Source organism: Tamandua tetradactyla, chromosome 18 (assembly GCF_023851605.1).
Source record: "Tamandua tetradactyla isolate mTamTet1 chromosome 18, mTamTet1.pri, whole genome shotgun sequence".
Lineage (NCBI taxonomy): Eukaryota > Metazoa > Chordata > Mammalia > Pilosa > Myrmecophagidae > Tamandua > Tamandua tetradactyla.
In genome coordinates this window covers 46,248,026-46,268,170 of record NC_135344.1, presented here as the reverse complement: position 1 = coordinate 46,268,170, position 20,145 = coordinate 46,248,026, and the positions used below count along the sequence as shown (strand labels likewise).

At 36.3% G+C, this 20,145-nt stretch overlaps 1 protein-coding gene and 1 pseudogene across 9 annotated transcripts in view; one reads left to right on the top strand and one right to left on the bottom strand.

Moving 5' to 3' along the window:
• Positions 1-20,145, top strand: part of KIAA1328 (KIAA1328 ortholog) — a 495,375-nt gene that overhangs the window by 135,724 nt on the left and 339,506 nt on the right. For all 9 annotated transcript variants that reach the window (XR_013165170.1, XM_077135596.1, XM_077135599.1 and 6 more), the window contains one exon: positions 15,436-15,563. Coding sequence is in view for 8 of the 9 variants with exons in the window: in XM_077135596.1 (XP_076991711.1) it covers positions 15,436-15,563 (128 nt within the window). In the remaining variant the exon portion in view is untranslated. The remainder of the gene's footprint in view (positions 1-15,435; positions 15,564-20,145) is intronic.
• Positions 14,747-14,844, bottom strand: LOC143662801 (U6 spliceosomal RNA; annotated as a pseudogene).

The following is a 20,145-nucleotide window of genomic DNA, read 5'->3' as shown; positions in this document are numbered from 1 at the left end:
CTACTGTAGCAATCTTTCAACTAGTTGCTTTGATGCTAGTCTTAAGCCCTCTGATTTATCCTTCATACTCCTACCAAAGAGATCTTTATAAAATGCAAATTGACTAAGACATCAATGGGTTTTATGGGAATAAAATCCAAACATATGAGTTTAATAATCATGGTTTGGTCCCTGTTTGTCTTTGCAGGCTTATCACTTATTTTGCCCCACTCATGACCAGTTTTAATCATCCATGCTGTATTATTTGCAGACCCCTTATTGTGTGTATCAGTTTCATTACTCTGACTTTGCTCCCGATGATCTCAATCTAGGATACCCCCTACTTTACTTACGTGATGCATTTATACTCATTTTCTGGGTTTCATCTTCTTTGGAACTTTTCCTGATTTTCCTCTAATCTGTAAGCTCTACCTTTTTATTTTTTTTTAAATCTCCACTGCAACCTCTATAAATGCCTCTTTGGCACATGTAATCCTTATTTGTTCATCTCTCTCTCTCCCTGTCTCTTTCTCTCCTCCCTCTCCCTTTCTAAGCCCCCTTGATTTTTTATTTTAAGCAGTAGCTACTATTTTTTTTTTTAATACTTTGTGTCTGGCACTATGCTAAGTCCTTTTCATTTATCAGCTCACTTTTATTCACAGCCTCCTGGTGAGGTGAGATGTAGATATTATTATCCTTTCCCTGCAAGTCAGAGAAGCTACTTACCTGAAGTTACTAAGTATCAGAATCAGGATTTAAGCCAAGAATATTTGATGCCTAAGTCTGTATGTTTGCTCACTGTGCTTTACTGCCTTTGTACTGCTTATATCTATTAAATAATATTCAGAAAGCATTTATTAAATAACTTAAAGAAACTTTTTTTTTTTTTTTTGCTTAAAACAATGCAATTTATTTACAGTTCTGGAGGCAAGAGATCCAAAATGGGTCTTATGAGGCTAAAATCAAGGTAAGGCTGTGTTCCTTTTGGAAACTCTAGGGGAAAGGTCATTTCTTATCTTTTCCAGCTTCTGGAAGCCATCTGCATTCCTTGGAGTGTGGCTTTATCACTCTGATCTCAGCTTTTTTTTTCTTTCTTTTCTTTGCACAGGCAGGGACCAGGAATTGAACCTGGTTCTCCAACATGGCAGGTGAGAATTCTGCCACTGAGCCATTGTTGCACCACCCTGATCTCTGCTTTTGATGTTACATCTCTATCTCTGATTCTGATCTTCCTGGGTTTTTTTTTGTTTGTTTTAGCTAGAAAACTTGTAGATTTACAGAAAGATCATGGAGAAAATACAAAGTTCCCATCTACCTACCCCAGTATTTAACAGTTTACATTAGTATGGTATATATGTTACAGTTGATGAGAGAGTATCATTATAATTGTACTAATTAACTATAGTGTAGAGTTAACATGAGGGTTCACTGTGTGGTACAGTCCTCTGGTATTTTTATTGTTGTTGTTCTAGCAACGTGTATACCACCTAAAATTTCTCTTTTAAGCACATTCAGTTATATAATTCAGTGGTGTTAATTGCATTCACAAAGTTGCATTACCATCATGACTATTCCATCAACTCAAACAGAAACTCTGTACCAATTAAGAGTTAACTCACCATTTCCAACCCCACCCTAGCCCCTGGTAATGTATTCTAATTTCTCACTCTGAATTTGCTTATAATAATTATTTCATATCAGTGAGCTCATACAATTTTTCTCCTAGCTTATTTCACTCAAGATTATGTCTTCAGGATTCATCTATGTTATTGCACATATCAGAACTTTGTTCCTTTTCATTGTTCCTTTTCATGGCTGAATAATATTCCATTTTGAGATAGACCACATTTTTTTTTAATCTATTCATGTGTTGATGGACACTTGAGTTACTTTCATCTTTTGGTAATTGTGAATAATGCCACCATGAACATCCATGTGCAAATATCTGTTTGAGTCCCTGCTTTCAATTCTTGTGGGTATAAACCTAGAAGTAGGATTGTCAGGTCAAATGATAATTCTATACTTCTGAGAAACCATCAAACTGTTTGGTATATATTCCTAGCAACAATGAACAAGTGTTTCTATTTCTCCACTATTCTCTACAACACTTAATTCTTGTTGGTGGTGGGTTTTTGTTTTGTTTTTTTAATAATAGCCATTCTACTTGGTATGAAATGGTTTCTTGTTTTGATTTGTATGTTCCTAATGGCTAATGATGTTGAGCCTCTTTTCATTTGCTTCTTTTGCCATTTGTATATCTTCTTTGGAGAAATGTCTAGTCAAGCCTTTTGACCATTTTAAATTGAATTGCTTGTCTTTTTGTTGTTGAGCTGTAGGGTCTCTTTATATATTCTAGACATTAAACCCTTATCAGATTGTATTTTCCAAGTATTTTATCCCATTCTGTAGATTGTCTTTTTACTTTAATAATGAAATCCTTTGATGCAGAAAAATTTTTAATTCTGATGAAGTCCCATTTATCTATTTTTTCTTTTGTGCTCATGCTTTATGTATAAAGTATAAGAAACATTACCTAACATGAAGCCCTCAAGATGCTTTCCTACATCATCTTCTAGGAGTTTTGAGGTCCTGGTTTTATATTCAGGTTTTTGATACATTTCAAGTTAATTTTTGTATATGGTGAGAGCTAGAGGTCCATCTCCATTCTTTTTCGTATAGCTATCCAGCGTTCCCAGCACCATTTGTTGAAGAGACTGTTCTTTCCCCATTGAGTGGACTTAGCACCCTTGTCAAAAATCAGTTGGCTGTAAATATGAGGATCTATTTAGTCAAAAATCAATTGGCTGTAGATATGAGGGGCCATTTCTCAACTCTCAGTTTGACTCCATTGGTCTATATATCTGTCCTTATTCCAGTACCATACTATTTTAACTACTGTAGTTTTGTACTAAGTTTTAAAATTGGGAAGTGTGAATCCTCCAACTTAATTCCTTTTAAAGATAGTTATAGTTATTTGGGGCTCCTCACTCTTCCATATAAACTTAGTGATTGACTGTTTCATTTCTGCAAAGAAGGTTGTTGGAATTTTTATTGGGATTGCATTAAATCTGTTAATTGCTATGAATCTAATTGACAATATTTAGTCTTCTGATCCATCAGCATGGAATGTCTTTCAATTTATTTAGGTCCTTTTTAAATTTCTTTTGGCAATGTTTTGTAGTTTTCCTTGTAGAATTGCTTTATATCCTTGAATAAATCTTTTCCTAGATATTTGATTCTTTTAGTTGCTATTGTAAATGGAATTTTTCTTGATTTCTTCATCAGATTGTTCAGTAGTGTTTAGAGACAACACTGTTTTTTTTAAACTACACACCAATTTTACTCATGCATAAAATCCTAGACAAAATGTAAGTAGAAAAAAATTTAGGTAGAACAAATCCAACAGTATATAAACAATGCAATAATCATTACTAAGTTGAGTGCATCCAAGGAATGCAATTTTGTTCAAAATTAAAAGTTAAAGGGGAAAATATTGTGTAACCATCGTAATAGATGCAGAAGAAAAATTTAATCCCATTAAAAACACCACTGAGGGCGGGCCGCGGTGGCTCAGCGGGCAAAGTGCTTGCCTGCTATGCCGGAGGACCTCGGTTCGATTCCCGGCCCCAGCCCATGTAACAAATACGGAGAAACAGAATACAATAAAACAAGAAAATGTTTCCCTTTCTTCCTTCCTTCCTTCCTTCTATCCTTCCTTCCTTCTCTCTGTCTTTCCTTTAAAAAAAAAAAAAAAAAAAAAAAAAAAAAACACCACTGATATATTTGAATTATTGGGATAAGAAAAAGACAACCCAACAGAAAAATAGGCAAAATACATTAATAGGAACATACACCAAAAGATATGTGAATGACAAACACATGAAAATATGCTCAACTGCATTGGTAATTAGGAAGATGCATGCAAATTAAGATAAACAGTAGATACCGTTTTTATGCCCATTATTTTGGCAAGTTTAGATTGTCCATCAAAATCAAGTATTGGTTAAGTTCATAATACAGCCATGTTGGTGGGAATGATACTGCTTAGAGCTATTTTAGAAAACAATTCTACGCTTAAATATAAACACAGAATACAAAAATGTGCAAGATACAGTCCAACCAATCTACTTCTAGTACATCTAATAATGATTCCTAAAATGTGGTTCATGGACACTGGGGGTCTCAAGGCTATTTTAGGGGGTCCAAGAGGTCAAACTAATTTATAAGCATACTAAGGCAATAGTTGCTTTTTTCATTATGTTGACACTTGCATTGAATATTACAAAAGAAATAGTTGGTAAACTGCTGGTGTTTTAGCACTAATCAAGGCAGTGGTGCCAAACTGTACTTGTAGTCATTGTATTGTTCATTGACCCATCTCATGGTTAAAAAGAAAAGCTTAGTTCTCTTTTATATGTTCTTAATAAAACAATAAAAATTATTTTTAAAAATCTTGACTAATGTGAATAAGACTTTTAATATTCTGTGTGACAAAATGGGAAGTATGCATTGAATATTCTACTGTATACTGTTATGGTAGTTTTTTTAAGAAAGAAAAAACACTTTTGCAGATACTTGATTTGCAATCTGAACCTCTGAACCATGTTGAGGTTCTTTTTTTTTCCCTTTGGCTGATGGAGCTATGAATGCTGCATTATTTTTATTTTTTCTTGCATTTATTTAATTTTATTTAGCTTTTTTTATTGTATACTATAACATATATACAAAGAAAAGAAAGAAAAAAGTTATACTTTTCAAAGCAGTCTTCAACAAGTATTTTATAAGACAGATTCCAGAGTTTGTCATGGGCCACCTTACCATCATCTAGATTCTTCCTTCTAGCTGCTCCAGAACATAGGATAAGAGGATTATCAATATAATGATTCATCAGTCATACTCATTTGTTAAACCCTACCTTCTCTATATAACTCCACCATCACCTTTGATCTTTTTCCCACTCTTTAGGGGTATTTCAGCTAAACCCATTCTAACTTTTCCCTTTGGAAGGAGTTGTCAATAATATGGGATGGGGGATGGAACTAGTTGATGTTCTGGAGAGGCAGACCCCTCTGCATTTCAGGGCTTATCTGATCCAGGGACCCATCTGGAGGTTGTAAGTTTCTGGAAAGTAAGCCTAGTGCATGAAACATTTGCAGAATCTTATATATTGCCCTAGGTGTTCTTTAGGATTTGGCTGGAAGGGTTTTGGTTGGGGTTTGGCAAGTTATGATAGGTAGCAATGTCTAATTGAAGCTTATGTAAGAGTGACCTCCAGTGTAGCCTCTCGACTCCATTTGAACTCTCTCAGCCACTGCTATCTTATTTGTTATACTTCTTTTCCTCCTTTTGGTCAGGACAGCATTATTGATCCCATGGTGCCAGGTCTGGACTCATCCCTGGGAGTCATTTCCTATGCTACCAGGGAGGCTTTTCCCCTGGATGTCATGTCCCATATAAGCGGGAGGGCAATGATTTGTCTTGCACAGTTGTGCTTAGAGAGAATGAGGCCACATCTGAGCAACAAAAGAGGTCCTCCAGAAGTAACTCTTAGGCATACCTATAGGTAGGCTAAGCTTCTCCAATAGGCATAAGCTTCACAAGAGCAAGCCTCAATATCAAGGGCTTGGCCTATTGATTTGGGTGTCCCTAATGTTTAACAGTATCAGGGAATTCCCTGATGGTAAAGTTTAATAGTTCCAAATTTTTCTCCTATCCCTAAAGGGACTTTGCCAATACATTTTGTTTGTCTGCTTAACATATTCTAGGATATATCCAGGCATTACTTTAAGCTATGCAGGATTAAAGGCCCTTATTCTTATTCTGGGCTCCCTGGGTTTCGATTCTTAAAATGATCTATCCAGACAGGTTTAGTTAGACTATATGCTATAAAAAATTTAGGTTACGGACAAAATAACCTTTCTTCCTTTGGTCTCAAAGAATAGGTGAGGTTCTAAAATATAGGCAGTGTCTTCCTTACCCCTGTGTTCTGAATGACCTTACTCCTGTCTGGATCGGCTTCATTATTACCTCTGAATACCAAATTATATGTATATAAAACAGCTTCTCAAAATCCAGAAATAATAATTACCACTCCAGACTAAATGTGTCTGTGATAAGAGCTTACAATCTAGGACCCTGTTTTCTTATAAGCATTTTCTAAAGGAGTCCATACAATAATTGTTCTTTCGTTTCTGGCTTATTTTGCCTCACCGAGTGTCCCACAAGGTCATTCATATAGTTACATGCCTCACAACTTCATTCCTTTTTGTAGTAGTACAATATTCAATCATATGTACACACCATTGTTCACCAATCTACTTCTCAGTCAGTGCATCCTTCAGCCACCTGCATTCATTAAGCATCATGTATAATGCCCAAAGTCCACAGTTCATCAACACTCTCAATTTTAGATAATTTCATTGTTCCAAAAAGAAAGATAACCAACAAATACACCCTCACCAAATAGGAAATCTAAACCTCCCCTTAACTCTTGTCCCTCCCCCCTTATTTACCCCTGCTGTTGCTGATGTACTGCTGATGTTTTCCTGTTAAACGTAGACCAAAACATGCAATAGTAGTTTTCCCCCTGTACCCTGGACTTAAACACTCTGTACATGAATTGTACCTTTGAAGTAGTTCATGCAAGAACTTATTTATATTTCTAGTGTTAATCAGTGGGACACATAAGTCTATACAATCCCTTTCAATCACGTTCATCTTCAATATGATATTACTTATAGACCAACTAGAGAACCGCCTTCACATCTAACTATTCCTTTACATTTGAGTGCAACCTGATTAGCTAACTGTTCACCCATCTCTAGCTTCTATATATCTCTAAGTTCCTTATATTCTATATTATAAGCCTCTAATTTTACCTTTACCATGGTTATAAAAGTGGAGTCATACCCTATCTATCCTTTATTTTCCTTCACTCTCTTTTTTCCTTTAAATTACCTTTACTCATATTCTTCAATTCTGTGTTCTCCTCCAGACCTCCTCCTCCTTTTTGTTATCAGTGACAGGGCTCCCTTTAGTATTTCTTGTGGGGCTCATCTCTTGTTGACTAGTTCTCTCAATCTTTCTTCGTCTTTGAAGATTTTAATCTCTCCCTCCATTTTGAAGGATAGCTTGATTGGATAAAAAATTCTGTGCTGAAAGCCTTTCTCATTAAGGATCTTAAAAATATCATACCACTGCCTTCTTGCTTCCTTGTGGCCTGAAGTCAGTCTTATATGTTTTCCCTTATGTGTAGTAGATTGCATTTCTCATATTGCTTTCAGGACTTTCTGTTTCTCTTCAACAACTGACAGTCTGATTAGTATGTGTCTTGAAGTGGGCTGTTTGGATTTATTCTATGTGGTGTTTGCTGGGCCTCTTTGATTTGCATATTTGTGTCTTTTATAAGAGTTGGGAAGTTTTCTCCGATTTTATCTTCAACTAACTTTCCCAACTCTTTACTCTCTCTTCTCCTTCTGGGACACCAGTAATTCTTATATTTGTGTGCCTCTTGTTGTCCATCATCTCCTTAAAATCAGTTGCATTTTTTCCATCTTTCTTGCCATTTTTTCTTTTGTGTACTCTAGTTCTGTTGTTCTATCTTCTAGCTCACTTATTCTTCTTTCTCCTTCTTCGAATCTGCTGTTGTGTGTCTCCCAGTATATTTTTTGTTTGGTGTACTGTAACTTTCATTTCTGTGAGATCTGCCATTTTTCTGTTTAATCTCCCGTATTCTTTATGCATTTCTGGTATCTTCCTGATATCCTTTATTTCTTTATAAATGTCCTTGAGTAGTTGTTCCATATTCTGTGTCCCCTCTGGATTTGGTTTGGTCATTTGGCTGGCCTTTCTGCTTGACTCTTCATATGCTCTGTGATTTTCTGTTGTGTTTGGAGCATTTGATTATCTTGATATGATAATTTTGCAAGTTGGTTTTCTTCACTCTTCTAAAGTTTTGTATTTACTTAGTTTTTGCTGAATGTTTGCTTTTGCACTTTTTTTGTCAGTTATTCTCCACCAAACCAAGGTCCAGATCTCAAGTAGGGAATGCATTTCAACTTAAGGGTCTGTTAGAAGCTAGACTGGGGCGCAGGGGTACTCCAGTGGCAGAATGACTGTCCACCATGCAGGAGACCAAGGCTGGACTCCCAGCCTATGCACACACACAAAAACACAAAACAAGAACCACAACAAAATATACCTCAACACTAGTAGGCATCAGAATCAAAAGGAGATAACTGAGGATGTACTGGAAGTGAAGTCAGGCTGATGCCCACCAGAGAGAGAAAATTTAAAAGAAAAATAATAATAGTAATAATAAAAATAAGTGAAATGGAATAATAAAAAATAGTATGTGAAATAAAAAATAGAAAGTAACGAATAAAAGTATAAAAAATAAAAAAATGTTCCTGGTGCTTGCCCATGCAAAATAAATAAATAAATAAGCAAGTAATAATTAAAAGATGAAAAGAACAATTATATAACTAATAAAAGTATAAAAATAATATTTTTAAAAGGAGGAAAATGTTAAGAAAAAAATAAAAAATAATTAAGGAATAAAAAATTAAAAATAAAAATAAAGACCTAGGCTGATGGTAACTTAGCTCGCCTGCATTTACCCCTTCTCCCCAGCCTGTGGTGACCCTGAGGCTCCTCCTCCCTCAAGCTCTCCCTTTCCTTTCTAGTGCAGCTCAACGGCACTAACTGCATCTGGCCAGCAGATGGCGAGCTGGAGTCTCTTCCCTCAGCCCCGCCCCTCCTTGCTGGAGTGACTCAACATCATTGTGCTCAGCAGGCGTGCTACTCCTACAGCGGCAGCCAGCCAGCCAGCGGGTCTGCCCGGGTATTGGGAGGCTAACCAGCACATAGGGTACCAGCTCTGGTAGGTCTGCCAGATACCACAGTTGCGGCAGGCTATATCTGCTCTTGACCAGGTGACCGCTCGCCCTACCCTGAGGCCTGCCCGGTGGTGGACGATTACTGGCCTCTGGGCTCCCTGCAGGTGCTGTCCACCACAACCACATGGGGAGGTTTTCCATGTGGGCAGCTGTGCAGGCTGGAGCCGAGGAGGGTCAGTTTCCTCCAATCACACCTCCTTGGTGCACTGCAGCCCATCCAGTGGGGATCCCTGTCAGCTGACCCACTCGCTCTATCCTGATCCACCAATGCTCTTCCCCAGAACTACCTAAAGACCCTCCTAGTTTGCTCACACCCTGGGAACTGCAGTCCTGGGCATTTTCTCCCCTTCTCCTATCTTGTTTCACAGAGCAGAAGTGAACTCACTCCACTCTGCCGTTTTCCCCAAAGTCTATCCAGCCTACAGCATCGTTAATCTCTATGATGTCTGTTTTTCTATTTATTCTTTCAAATTCCTCTTTGTGCTCTTTTAGTGTCTTCTTGATCTCCTTTATGTAATTAGCCATTTCATTTATTTTTTCACTAGAGTTATATGACCATCTTTGATTAGTTGGTCCAATGTCCGTGTCTTCTCTAGTGTTTTAATTTGGTTGTTAGGCTGAGCTATATCTCACTGCCTCATGATATGTTTAGTGATCTTCTTTTGTCTCTACAACATTTAAATATCTTGATTGGTTTACCTTGGAAGTTGATTTCCTTCAGTGGTCTAAAGTTTTGTATTTGCGAGTTGGATTGGAGCAGGATGCGGGGCGCAGAGTGGGGCACAGCAATGTGGTGATGCATTGCAGTGCAGGTACAGGCGTAGGTTGGGGATGCTACACTGGTGCCTGTGAGCATGGGCGCCCAGTGGCAGGGAAGATGTGGCTCTGTGGGCGCATGGGGGTGGGGCCCTGGTGTGTGCTGGTCTAGGGTGCCTGGCCCTTTGTGTGCACGCCCAGAGCTCAGGGTAGCAGGTTGGCATTGCACCTATGTGGGCCGGGGGTGGATTTGGCCCGGCTGCGTAGGTCAGGGCTTGCTCAGAGGGGTGTTACTGGGGGCCATGTGCATAGTCATATCTTGGAGGGCCATAAACTGATGTACCCATGCACAGAGCTCAGGGTGTGCAAAGTGGAGTTGCACGAATTTATGAGCTGGGGAGGGGGTCATGTGTAGCCTGGGTATGGTGGTAAGTAGCTTTTATGCAGTGGCAACCACCTGCAGAGGGCAGAGATGGCAAGGTGGGGCTTAGGAGGGGTGGAGTGAGACTGCACTTTTGCAGGAGAGGTAAGTACATGCTTGGGGTGGGAGTGGGGAGCAGGTACCAGGTACCCATGCGGGAGTGCTTGGAGCATGGGGAGGGGCTTGGGTGACAGGGTTCAGGTGCATGGAGTGTGGGGTGAGTTGTGGTTCTGTGCCACTGAGGGTAGCGTGTTCAAGGAACATGGCTTGGGTTACTTCCTAGTCCCTGTCTCCCTGCCTGTGTACTCCTGAGGGCTTCAGACTTCCACATTAGGCTGTTTGGACCATCAGGACAGTTTCCAGTTTTATGCTTCTCCCACCACTGATTTTTGTATGTTGATCTTGTACCCCACCATGTTACTGAAATTGTTTATTAGCTATCACAGTTTTTTTTGTTTTTGTTTTTTGTTTTTGTAGTTTTCAGGATTTTCTATATATGGAACCATGTTGTCTGCAGGCTGGGAAAGTTTACTTCTTCCTTTCCAGTTTGGATGCCTTTCATTTCTTTGAATTACCTAAATTGCTCTGGCTAGACGTTGCAGTGCCGTGTTGAATAACAGTGGTGATAGTGGGCATCCTTGCCTTTTTTCCAAATCTTAGTGGGAAAGCTTTTGCTCTTTCACTATAGAATATGATGTTAGCAGTGGGTTTTTCATATGTGCTCTTTATCATATTGTGGAAGTTTCCTTTTCTTTCCTAGTTTGATACATGTTTTATCAAGAAATGGTGTTGGATTTTGTCAAATGCCTTTTCTGCATCCATTTACATGATCAAATGGTTCCCCCCCCCTTTGTTCTGTTAATGTGGTATATTACATTAATTGATTTTCTTGTGCTCACCCATATCTTATGTTGATAAATCTCATTTGATGATGATGTATAATTCTTATAATGTGCTGTTGGATTCAGTTTGCTGGTATTTTGCTGATGATATTTGCCTCTATATTCATAAGGGATATTGGTCTCTAATTTTCTTTTCTTGTAGTATCTTTATTTGGGTTTGGTATTAGGGTGATGCTGACTCATAGAATGAGTTGGGAAGTGTTCCTTCTTCAGTTTTTTGGATGAGTTTGAGCAGTACTGGTATTCATCCTTCTTGTAATGTTTTGTAAAATTCAACAGTGAAGACATCTGGTCCTGGGCCTTTCTTTGTTGGAAGCTTTTGATTACTGGTTCAGTCTGTTTTCTTGTTATTGGTCTGTTGAAATCTGTTTCTTCTTGAGTCTGTGTGGGTGGTTTGTGTGTTTCTAGGAATTTGTCCATTTCGTCTTAGGTCATCTAATTTTTTTTGACATATAGTTTATAGTATCTTATTTTTATTTCTGTGTGCAAGAAACCTTTTGCATGATCTTCTTTTGTTTTGGTTTGGTTTTTGTGCTCCCTTGAACATGCCTATTCTTATGTCAAAGGATAGTTTCAGTTAGGTCATGGTGACATTGTGTCACTTGACAACTTGTCACTTGACTCAGTGATCATGGATGCTTGGAGTTGTAGAGAGCTCTTAGGAGTCTGACCTGATACTTAGATTTCTGCTCCTCCCATGCCAACTCATGATGGAAATAGGAAGACAAGAAGAGACAAGTAATAGTAGAAAAAATTATTTTCCAGAAAGACAAAAGCTATATTTTTTTATTATGGCAAATTTCATATATATAAAAAGTTTGCAAAATAGTTCTGTGGACTACCATATACCCTCCACCTAAATTGTACAGTTTTTAACATTCTGCTATATTTTTTCTCCTCTACATTTATATATTTGTATATAAATTTATCTTCCTATATAAAATATATAAAAATATTTATTTTTCTGAACCACTTGAAAATGGTAGACATTATATGTCACCCCTTAATACTTCAAAGTCATCTCCTAAAATTAAGAACATTCCCTTTTATAAACCGCTTGATTCTAAGAACAATATGACACCTAGGGAAATTGACAAGTAGTTCCATAGTATCAACTTCTTCAGTCCATATTCAAATATCCCTAATTGTCCCAAGAATTCCTTTTATAGCTATTTCTATGCCTGGGATAGGATCCAATCATGGTTCATGGACTGCAGTTGGTTGTGTGCCTTTGAGCTCTTAATCTCAAATAGGTGTACCTCATCCATCCTTTTATCCCCAGGACATTGAACATTTGAAGAATTCAGCCAAGTGCTTTACAAAATTTGCCACATTCTGGGTTTGTCTGATTGTTTCCTTGTGGTATAATTTAACTTGTTCCTTTATTCCTTCTAATTCCTGAAAATAGGAGTTAGGTCGGTAGGTTTGATTAGATTTAGGTAAAACATATTTTACAAGAGAATTTATAGGTAGCGTTTTCTACTTCATACACGAGGAAGTGCGTAATTTCAGTTTTCTCCACTATTGGTGATCCTAAATTAAATCACTTCATTTTGGCAGTAACCAGCAGATTTTGCCATTGTGAAAGCACATTTTTTTCTTTTCGTTGAGTAAATAATCTTGACACCTTATGAATATCTTACTCAGTAACCTTTTACCTAATCATTTTAGTAGCTATCAATAATCCTTGTCTGAAGTAGTTATTACATTGGGGATTGTAAAGTCGTAATTTAAAAAATCTGGTCATTTTAAGTGATTAGCTGCATTCTTCTGTAAAGAAAGACTTCCCTTTTTTTCCCCTTTCACCTTTCTCTTCCCTTTTGAAGTGGTCTGGTGAATTTTTGTTTATTCAGTTTGCTACTACTTTAGTGTCATTATTCTTTTGGATGTTCAAATTGCTCCAGATTTGGCTGCTAGATTAGCTGCTATTCATTTTTTTTTTTTTTTTTGTATGCTGTATGGAGTGGTCACATTTCATTCTTTTTCCATGTGAGTATCCCATTATTGCAGCACCATTTGTTGAATTTTATTTGTTTTTGTTGGTTTCCTTGTTTGTTTATTTGGGAAGTACATGGACCAGGAATTGAACCGGGCTTCCCGCATAGCGGGTGAGAATGCTACCACTGAACTACCCTCGCACTCCCAGCTGCTATTCATTTTGACAGGCCACAATCTATTCGAATTTTGGCACTTACCTTCATTATAGCATAAGAAGATATTTCAGGTTCACTTTATATTTTACCTACCCTAGAATGGGGTTTCAGCCAATTTTTCCAAGGATTTCTGGTCTCTAAAAGTGATACTTTTTTTTTTTAATCTGGTGTTGCTCTCTTTTCCCCTCTCACTGAGGCCTCCTTTCATCTGGTTCTCTATTAGATCTGGATTACTAAATAACAGTTCCAAGTATTCCACATATCGGATGAGGGTAGGGTGAGGTGGTCTCTACCACTCCAAAGGAATTGTTCCAGTTTAAGAATTTTAATTTCTTTCTACTTTGGCAGCCTATTTGTATATCCTGTCTCTGGCCCTTCCTCCCTTCACCTCAGGTTTTTCTCTCACAGTTTTTGTTCTTTCACTCACCTCTCCATTCATTTTGCTTTGATATTTATGCTTATTTTCTCTATAATGCCTATTGAAGTTAAGGCTTTAAGCAGTAGCTTTGTAAAATGACCATTTCTAGCAGCTGATTCAGCTAACTAATCAGAGTTTTAGTTAGATTTTGATTCTTTCTTATACTAATTTATATTTTATGTTATCCATCATGGCTTTTTGAAGAAGTAGCAGTGACTACTATTTCTCTCAGTTCTTACATGTGGTTAGTGTGTTAGATTCATGTCATGGCTTGTGCACATTTTCCTTTAGGTTTGATTTTCTACATCTATTGTGTTATTTCCTGTCAGCGGGCCATGACTGAGTTACATGTTTTCTCTTTCATTGTGCCTTTTATCAGTGAAGAATGTTACCTGCATTTTCATAATATAAATTTGTTTCTCCAGATGGAGGATGAATTCTCATTTTGTTAGGCAGGAAGGGAAGGGGGACACGTTTCAAAATCTCGTTTCTTAATGACATAAAATTGATAAAGGTAGGGCTGCTTTTTTAATATTCTGCCACACAATGTATTTAAATAAATTTACCTATGATTTGTCTTCAGATGTTACATTTTTAACTCTTAGATTGTATAATTGTGCTGGTTTTTTGAGAATAAAATTCATATTCTGCGTCTGCTCTAATTTTTCCATCTACTATAAACATTACTTCCTATGGTAATAACTAGAATAAAAATTTGTTTTTATATGCATCATAGCTGGTCTGGGACCACCTCAGATCATGTCTTTTGGAACTTGCTGAAAAAAATCAGGCATGTTAGCCAGGCTGGTCTAACATGGGTTAACTTTGAAAACCTATTAGCTTATTTAGACCACTGTATATTTGAAACTGTAATGAGATCATCTCCCTGGTTGATGTGATTTAGTTAAGAATGGTTGTTGTATATTACATATAAGAATTACTGCTCATATCTTTTTCTGTTGTTTTGCTAGTTCTTTTCCCAAATCGATGCAAATGTACTAAGAAATGATGAACATGCATCTATGTGATGATGCTAAGAATTACTGATTGCATATGTAGAATGGAATGATTTTCCTAATAACTAATGATATTGAGTAACTTTTCATGTACCTGTTGACCATTCAGTATCTTCTTTGGTGAACTGTAATTCAAATCCTTTGCCCATTTCTTAAGTTGAGTTAATAATCCTTTTATTTGTTGAGTTGTCAGAAGTTTGTTTTTTAAATATGGAATGTTTCATGAATTTCCTTGTGCAGGGGCCATGCTAATCTTCTCTGTATCGTTCCAATTTTAGTATATGTGCTGCTGAAGTGAGCACAGAAGTTTTTTTTTTTAATATTCTAGATACCAGTCCCTTATTAGATATGATTTGTAAATATTTTATCCCATTCTGTGGATTGTCTTTTAAGTTTCTTGATATTCCTTTGCAGCACAAAGTTTTTAATTTTGAAATCCAATTTATCTGTATTTTCTTTGATTTCTTGTACTTTTGATGTCATATCAAGAGACTATTACCTAATCCAGGGTCACAAGGATTTACAAATGCTGATGTTTTGTCTATATGTTTTATACCTTTAGGTCTTATGAATAGTTCTATGATGTGTTTCGAGTTAGTTTCTGCATATGGTATGAGGCAGATAACAAATTTCATTATTTTCATGTGCTTGGATTTGTTTTTATTTATTCAAATTTTCTGTAAATGGAATGACCATTGCTGCTCTCTTTGTAAATTATTGTTTCTTTGGGGATATATGTACTGTGTTCATCTGAAGACTACTCATCTGCTCTTTTACTGAATATGGTTGCATTTTTGTCTCACTTTTGTTTATTGGAATCTGAAAAACAGCACTGATGGATGCAGTATGAATCTACTTCTTAGGGTTTTTTTTCCCTTAATTTGCAATCTCACCTCTTCAGCTACAGTATAGAGAATGCCAAGAACTTCTAAGCCTCTATCAGAAATATTTATCAGAACAGCAGGAGAAACTCACCTTATCTGTCTCAGAACTTGGTGCTGCTAGAATGCAGGAGCAACAGGTAAGCATCTTTATTCATAACCTTTTCTTGTCTTTAATCATCAGCAAGATGTCATTTGTATTTTTCTTTCATTGTCTCATAGTATATGAGACATGTTGTCTTAAAATATTTAAAAAGAGCTTGTGATTGAATTGTTGTCTTTTATATCCATCTCTTCTTTTTTCCTTCCCTGTTACTGGAGCCCAGAGATTAGGAATGATTACTTGAAGCAGTCTGTGGGTTGTGTGAAAGTGCAGCAGGAATGGTAGAGAAATCTCACAGTGCTGTTGCTTAATGAAGATCAGTTGGGCTGTTTGTTACTCAGTGTTCTTATGAAAAACATTAATAAGCCTTCCCTAACTCATCTTTACATATTTTAGAACAATAAAGTTAAATAGTGACTATTTTTTATATTTTTTGGAGAAAATTGGACTTTTTTGCATATTTATATGTGTGTAGATATGTATGTATCTATTAATCACATAAATGTATATATATACAAACATTTATATTCATTTTATCAAATGCAGTTTATCATATAATTAAATGAAAGCTCAGGACCCTTTGCATTGTGATGTGAAACAAGCTCTTAAGCAGCAATCATTTGACGTCTTCCATATCCATATGAATTTAAGTCTACAAATGGATGAAAATAAGCTTTATACATTCAAACAACATGGAAATCACTGTGTAGTAGGGTCAAAGTCATACATATTAAGTGTCAAGACATGGACAATGTAATGTACTCAAGTGTTATCCTCCCTTTTAAATGGTGTCAGGTCTTAAAGTTCAGACTTTAGAGGGATTTTTGCAACCCTTCTAAAGAACACCATTGCTGTTCAACTTGGAGATAGCTGTATCAGACTGGTTAGGAGTTTGGACAAGGGAACTCCAGTTTTGATCCTAAAGCTTACACATATGGAAAGGTAAAATAATAATAAAATAATTACTACTAATAATAAACTCTGCTTTAATGTGGTATAGCCTAACTTCTGAAGTCACAAAATTTTTAAGAAATGGACAAAGTATGAATGATTTATCTCTATTCTAATTTGAAGCATTTTCTTTTGTTCTGTTTTCCAAAGTCCTCAGTTATAAAATGAGGGATAGCGAAGGTAATGGCTAATCTTGATTGTTTATGTGAATTTTCTCTGCCACTTTGAAAAGAGGTCACACAGTTTTTAAGGTTGTCCTTGCTATTGCTCTCTGGAGAGAGAGAAAACTCTCAAAAAGAAGAATTTACTTTGAATTTTCATTTTGACTTCATCATTTAATTTTAAAATCATGTTTTCAGAAAGTACCTGGTCAAGTTTTAGATCTGTCTTATATACAATGCAAATGAAACTGAGCATTGGGGGTATGAGGGTACTTCACCTGCCATGAGGGAGATCTGGGTTCAATTTCTGGTCCATGCACTTACCAAAAAACAAACAAACAAGCAAAACTAACAAACAAACAAAAATTCAACAAATGGTGCTGCAATAATGGGATATTCACATGGAAAAAGAATGAAATGTGGGCCCACCACACAGCACACAAAAAAAAGAAAGAAAAAAACTGAGCATTGAAGACCACTTGTTGTAGCCTCTGCTATTTGAATCTAGAAAGACAAAATATTTCTTTTTTTATACCAAGTGGAGATAGTTCACCTTGTTTTCCTATGGTGTCTGGTTTGTTCTTTGTGGAAGACTTCTTTAGGCTAAATGAAAGTAAATATTTTCTCCTCTTTTTTCTCATGGGAATTGGGTAAATTAGGCTGACATTCTAATTCTTGTGCAGATGGGCATTATTATGAAGACTCTGAACCTGAATGTGTAAACTAACCAGATTTTCTCCCCTCCTTACTACTTACCCTGTGATGAAGTTAACTGTTCTCTTTATGTTCTTAGAAATAGACTCTGCTCATCTCTGTCAAAGCACTTTTCTTGTTATTTTGTAGTAATTGTTTATTCATCCATTCCCTCATCAAGCTTTATTGAAAACAGGCATCATGTTGCATTGGTCTTTGTATATCCAGAATCTAAATATAATATCATTTAGATTAATATTTTTTATTCATTTTTAACAAATATTTATACAGTACATATGTATGCCAGACACTATTCTAAGCTCTGAACACCAGTTAAATCATTTAATTCTCACAATAACTTAAAGTGGTAAAGTAAGTTATTATCCCATTTATAGAGGAGGAATCCCAGATACCTGGAGAATGAATGACTTGCTCAAAGCTAGCAAGTGGCAAAGCCAAGATAAGAATCCAGATAGTCTAACCCTGTAGTTTGTTGGAGAAAGGAAGAATAAATTGAGATAGCTAAAAACTGTTGAACATTAGGCTTTAGATGTCCTTGTTTCTAAAATGTGACTAACTCTCCTTGGCTCTTAATCTAATAGAAAGTTCTTTGAACATCAAAGCACAAACATGCTAGAGATGGGCGAATCTGTCTTTGCTTTACCTGTGAATAGCTATGATGCTAGATAAAATGTAAAAATGTATTCTCAAAATAAGATTTTTTTAAAAGACTCACTTTCAGATTTTCTGATAGAGATAGCAGCAGTTCATTGAGGCATTCATTTTGACTCTGAAAGACTTGTTCTGATTCTTCTCATATTTATTGTCATCTGGTTCACATTGCATATTACTGGGTTTGCTTTTATTAGTTTTATTAGTTTTCTAATAGTTTTATTAAATCCAAAATTCTCCAGAAGAATGCCCTAGCTTATAATTTTCTTTCTCGACTTCTGCCATTTCCTTAAAAAGAATTTTTTCTATTTACAAGGTAAATTTTTCTCTTATTTTCCCCTGCCCTGCTTTGCCTCAAAGATGAATGTGTTCTCCATTCATTGTGTAATTCATTTAGAATTTACATTTTTTTCCACTAAAATTTTTAGAAACATTCTTTTCTTATTTCTATTTAGATTGGGGTATTTCATTGATGTGTGTCTATTCCAGTTTTCTAATCATAAGAAACAGTACTCACCCACAATATAACCTGGGTCTTGGACCTGGGTGGACCTAATAACTTTAATTTTGGCCACTGTACTTTTTTAGAATATAGTTTTTCTTGTCACAGTTGAGTGGTCTTCCTTCCTTTGAATCTGAATTTAAATAAAATCACCTTAAATCATGGTGCTTATAACTTCTATTTTTATCTTGTTTTATGGGTTGTATCATTTTGGAAATGTTGTAGTATTTCTTCAGTACTCTTTATATTAAGAGAAAGCTCACACAACATTTTGAGTATTTTTTCCCTCCCCAGTTTGAAGATGTTGGTGAGCAAGCTATCTTATTATTTTTATTAACTCTGCATCATTTTGACATGTAGATGTAAAGCAATAACTTGAGAAACTTCTTGGAAATTCTCTCCTTTATGTAAAATGGGTAGAGTCATCATTACTTTTAGCCATGGCTGGTGGATATTTAGCCATAGCTGCTCTCCTGACTTGGTAAAAGTCCTGGTATGGACATTTTAATTACTTGTTTCATGTTTCTTAATATAGGTCTGGTTTATGGACTGGTAAGCAACCTGAAATATATGAAAGACGACTCATTACTCATTATGTGTTTATTGTCTCATGGTGGTTTCTATCACTGTTGTCTGGAGAGTACCCTAGCTATCCACACATCCCTAGCTTAATATGAGGACTTGTGTACACAGAAAGGAGACAAAGAGCACAAGAGAAATCCTGACAGAAAATGAAAGCTAGGGTAAATGTATAAACTCTCTGACTTTGAAAGTGTTCTCCAACCAACACACAGATTTATCACCAGAGAGTAAAAGACTTGCTGGTTGTTTTGGTTTGCTAAAGCTGCCAGGATGTAGAAATGGGTTGGCTTTTACAATGGAGATTTATTAGCTTACAAATTTACAGTTCTCAAGCCATGAAAATGTCCCAATTAAGGCATCAAAGGGAAGATACTTTCTCTTAAGTAAGGCTACTGGCATCTGGGGTTCCTCTGTCATGTGAGAAATAACATGGCCAGCATGTGCTGGTCCTTTTTTTCTCTGAGCTTTCTCTAAACATCTTTCTGTTCCTTTATCCTCTCATAAAGGACTCCAGTAAAGGATTAAGACCCATCTTTAATTTGGTGGGTCATATCTCAGTTGAAAACACCTAATCAAAAGGTCCCAACCATAATAGGTCAGCCCCCCAAAGGGATGGATTAAAATAAAAGTATTTTCTGGAGGTGCATAACAGCTTCCAAACAGCTCACTGGTTCAAAGAGTTTGAGCACTACTTCTGACCAAGCATTCTCTGACCAATAAACTGTACTGATACAAGAGTGACCTATAAGAAGCCAAGTTTTAAAAATTAAAAAAAAAACAAAAGATTTTTGAAAGAAAACCTAGCAGAAATATCAGTGACCACACATATGGGGGAGACAAACACCAGAGAATTAGTCCAGATAAGTTACTAAATAAGCAAACAAAAAACAATGTCAGTAATAACCCTGGGAAGGGGTTCAGAATCCAAATTGCTAAAACATATTTTAAATGTCCAATTATCGACTACAACAGCCAAAAACATTTTTAAAACGTGGCCCTCCTATTTTGTTGGTTTGTCCAAAGTGATGCTCTGATAAATCCTAGAGTGATTTAAACAG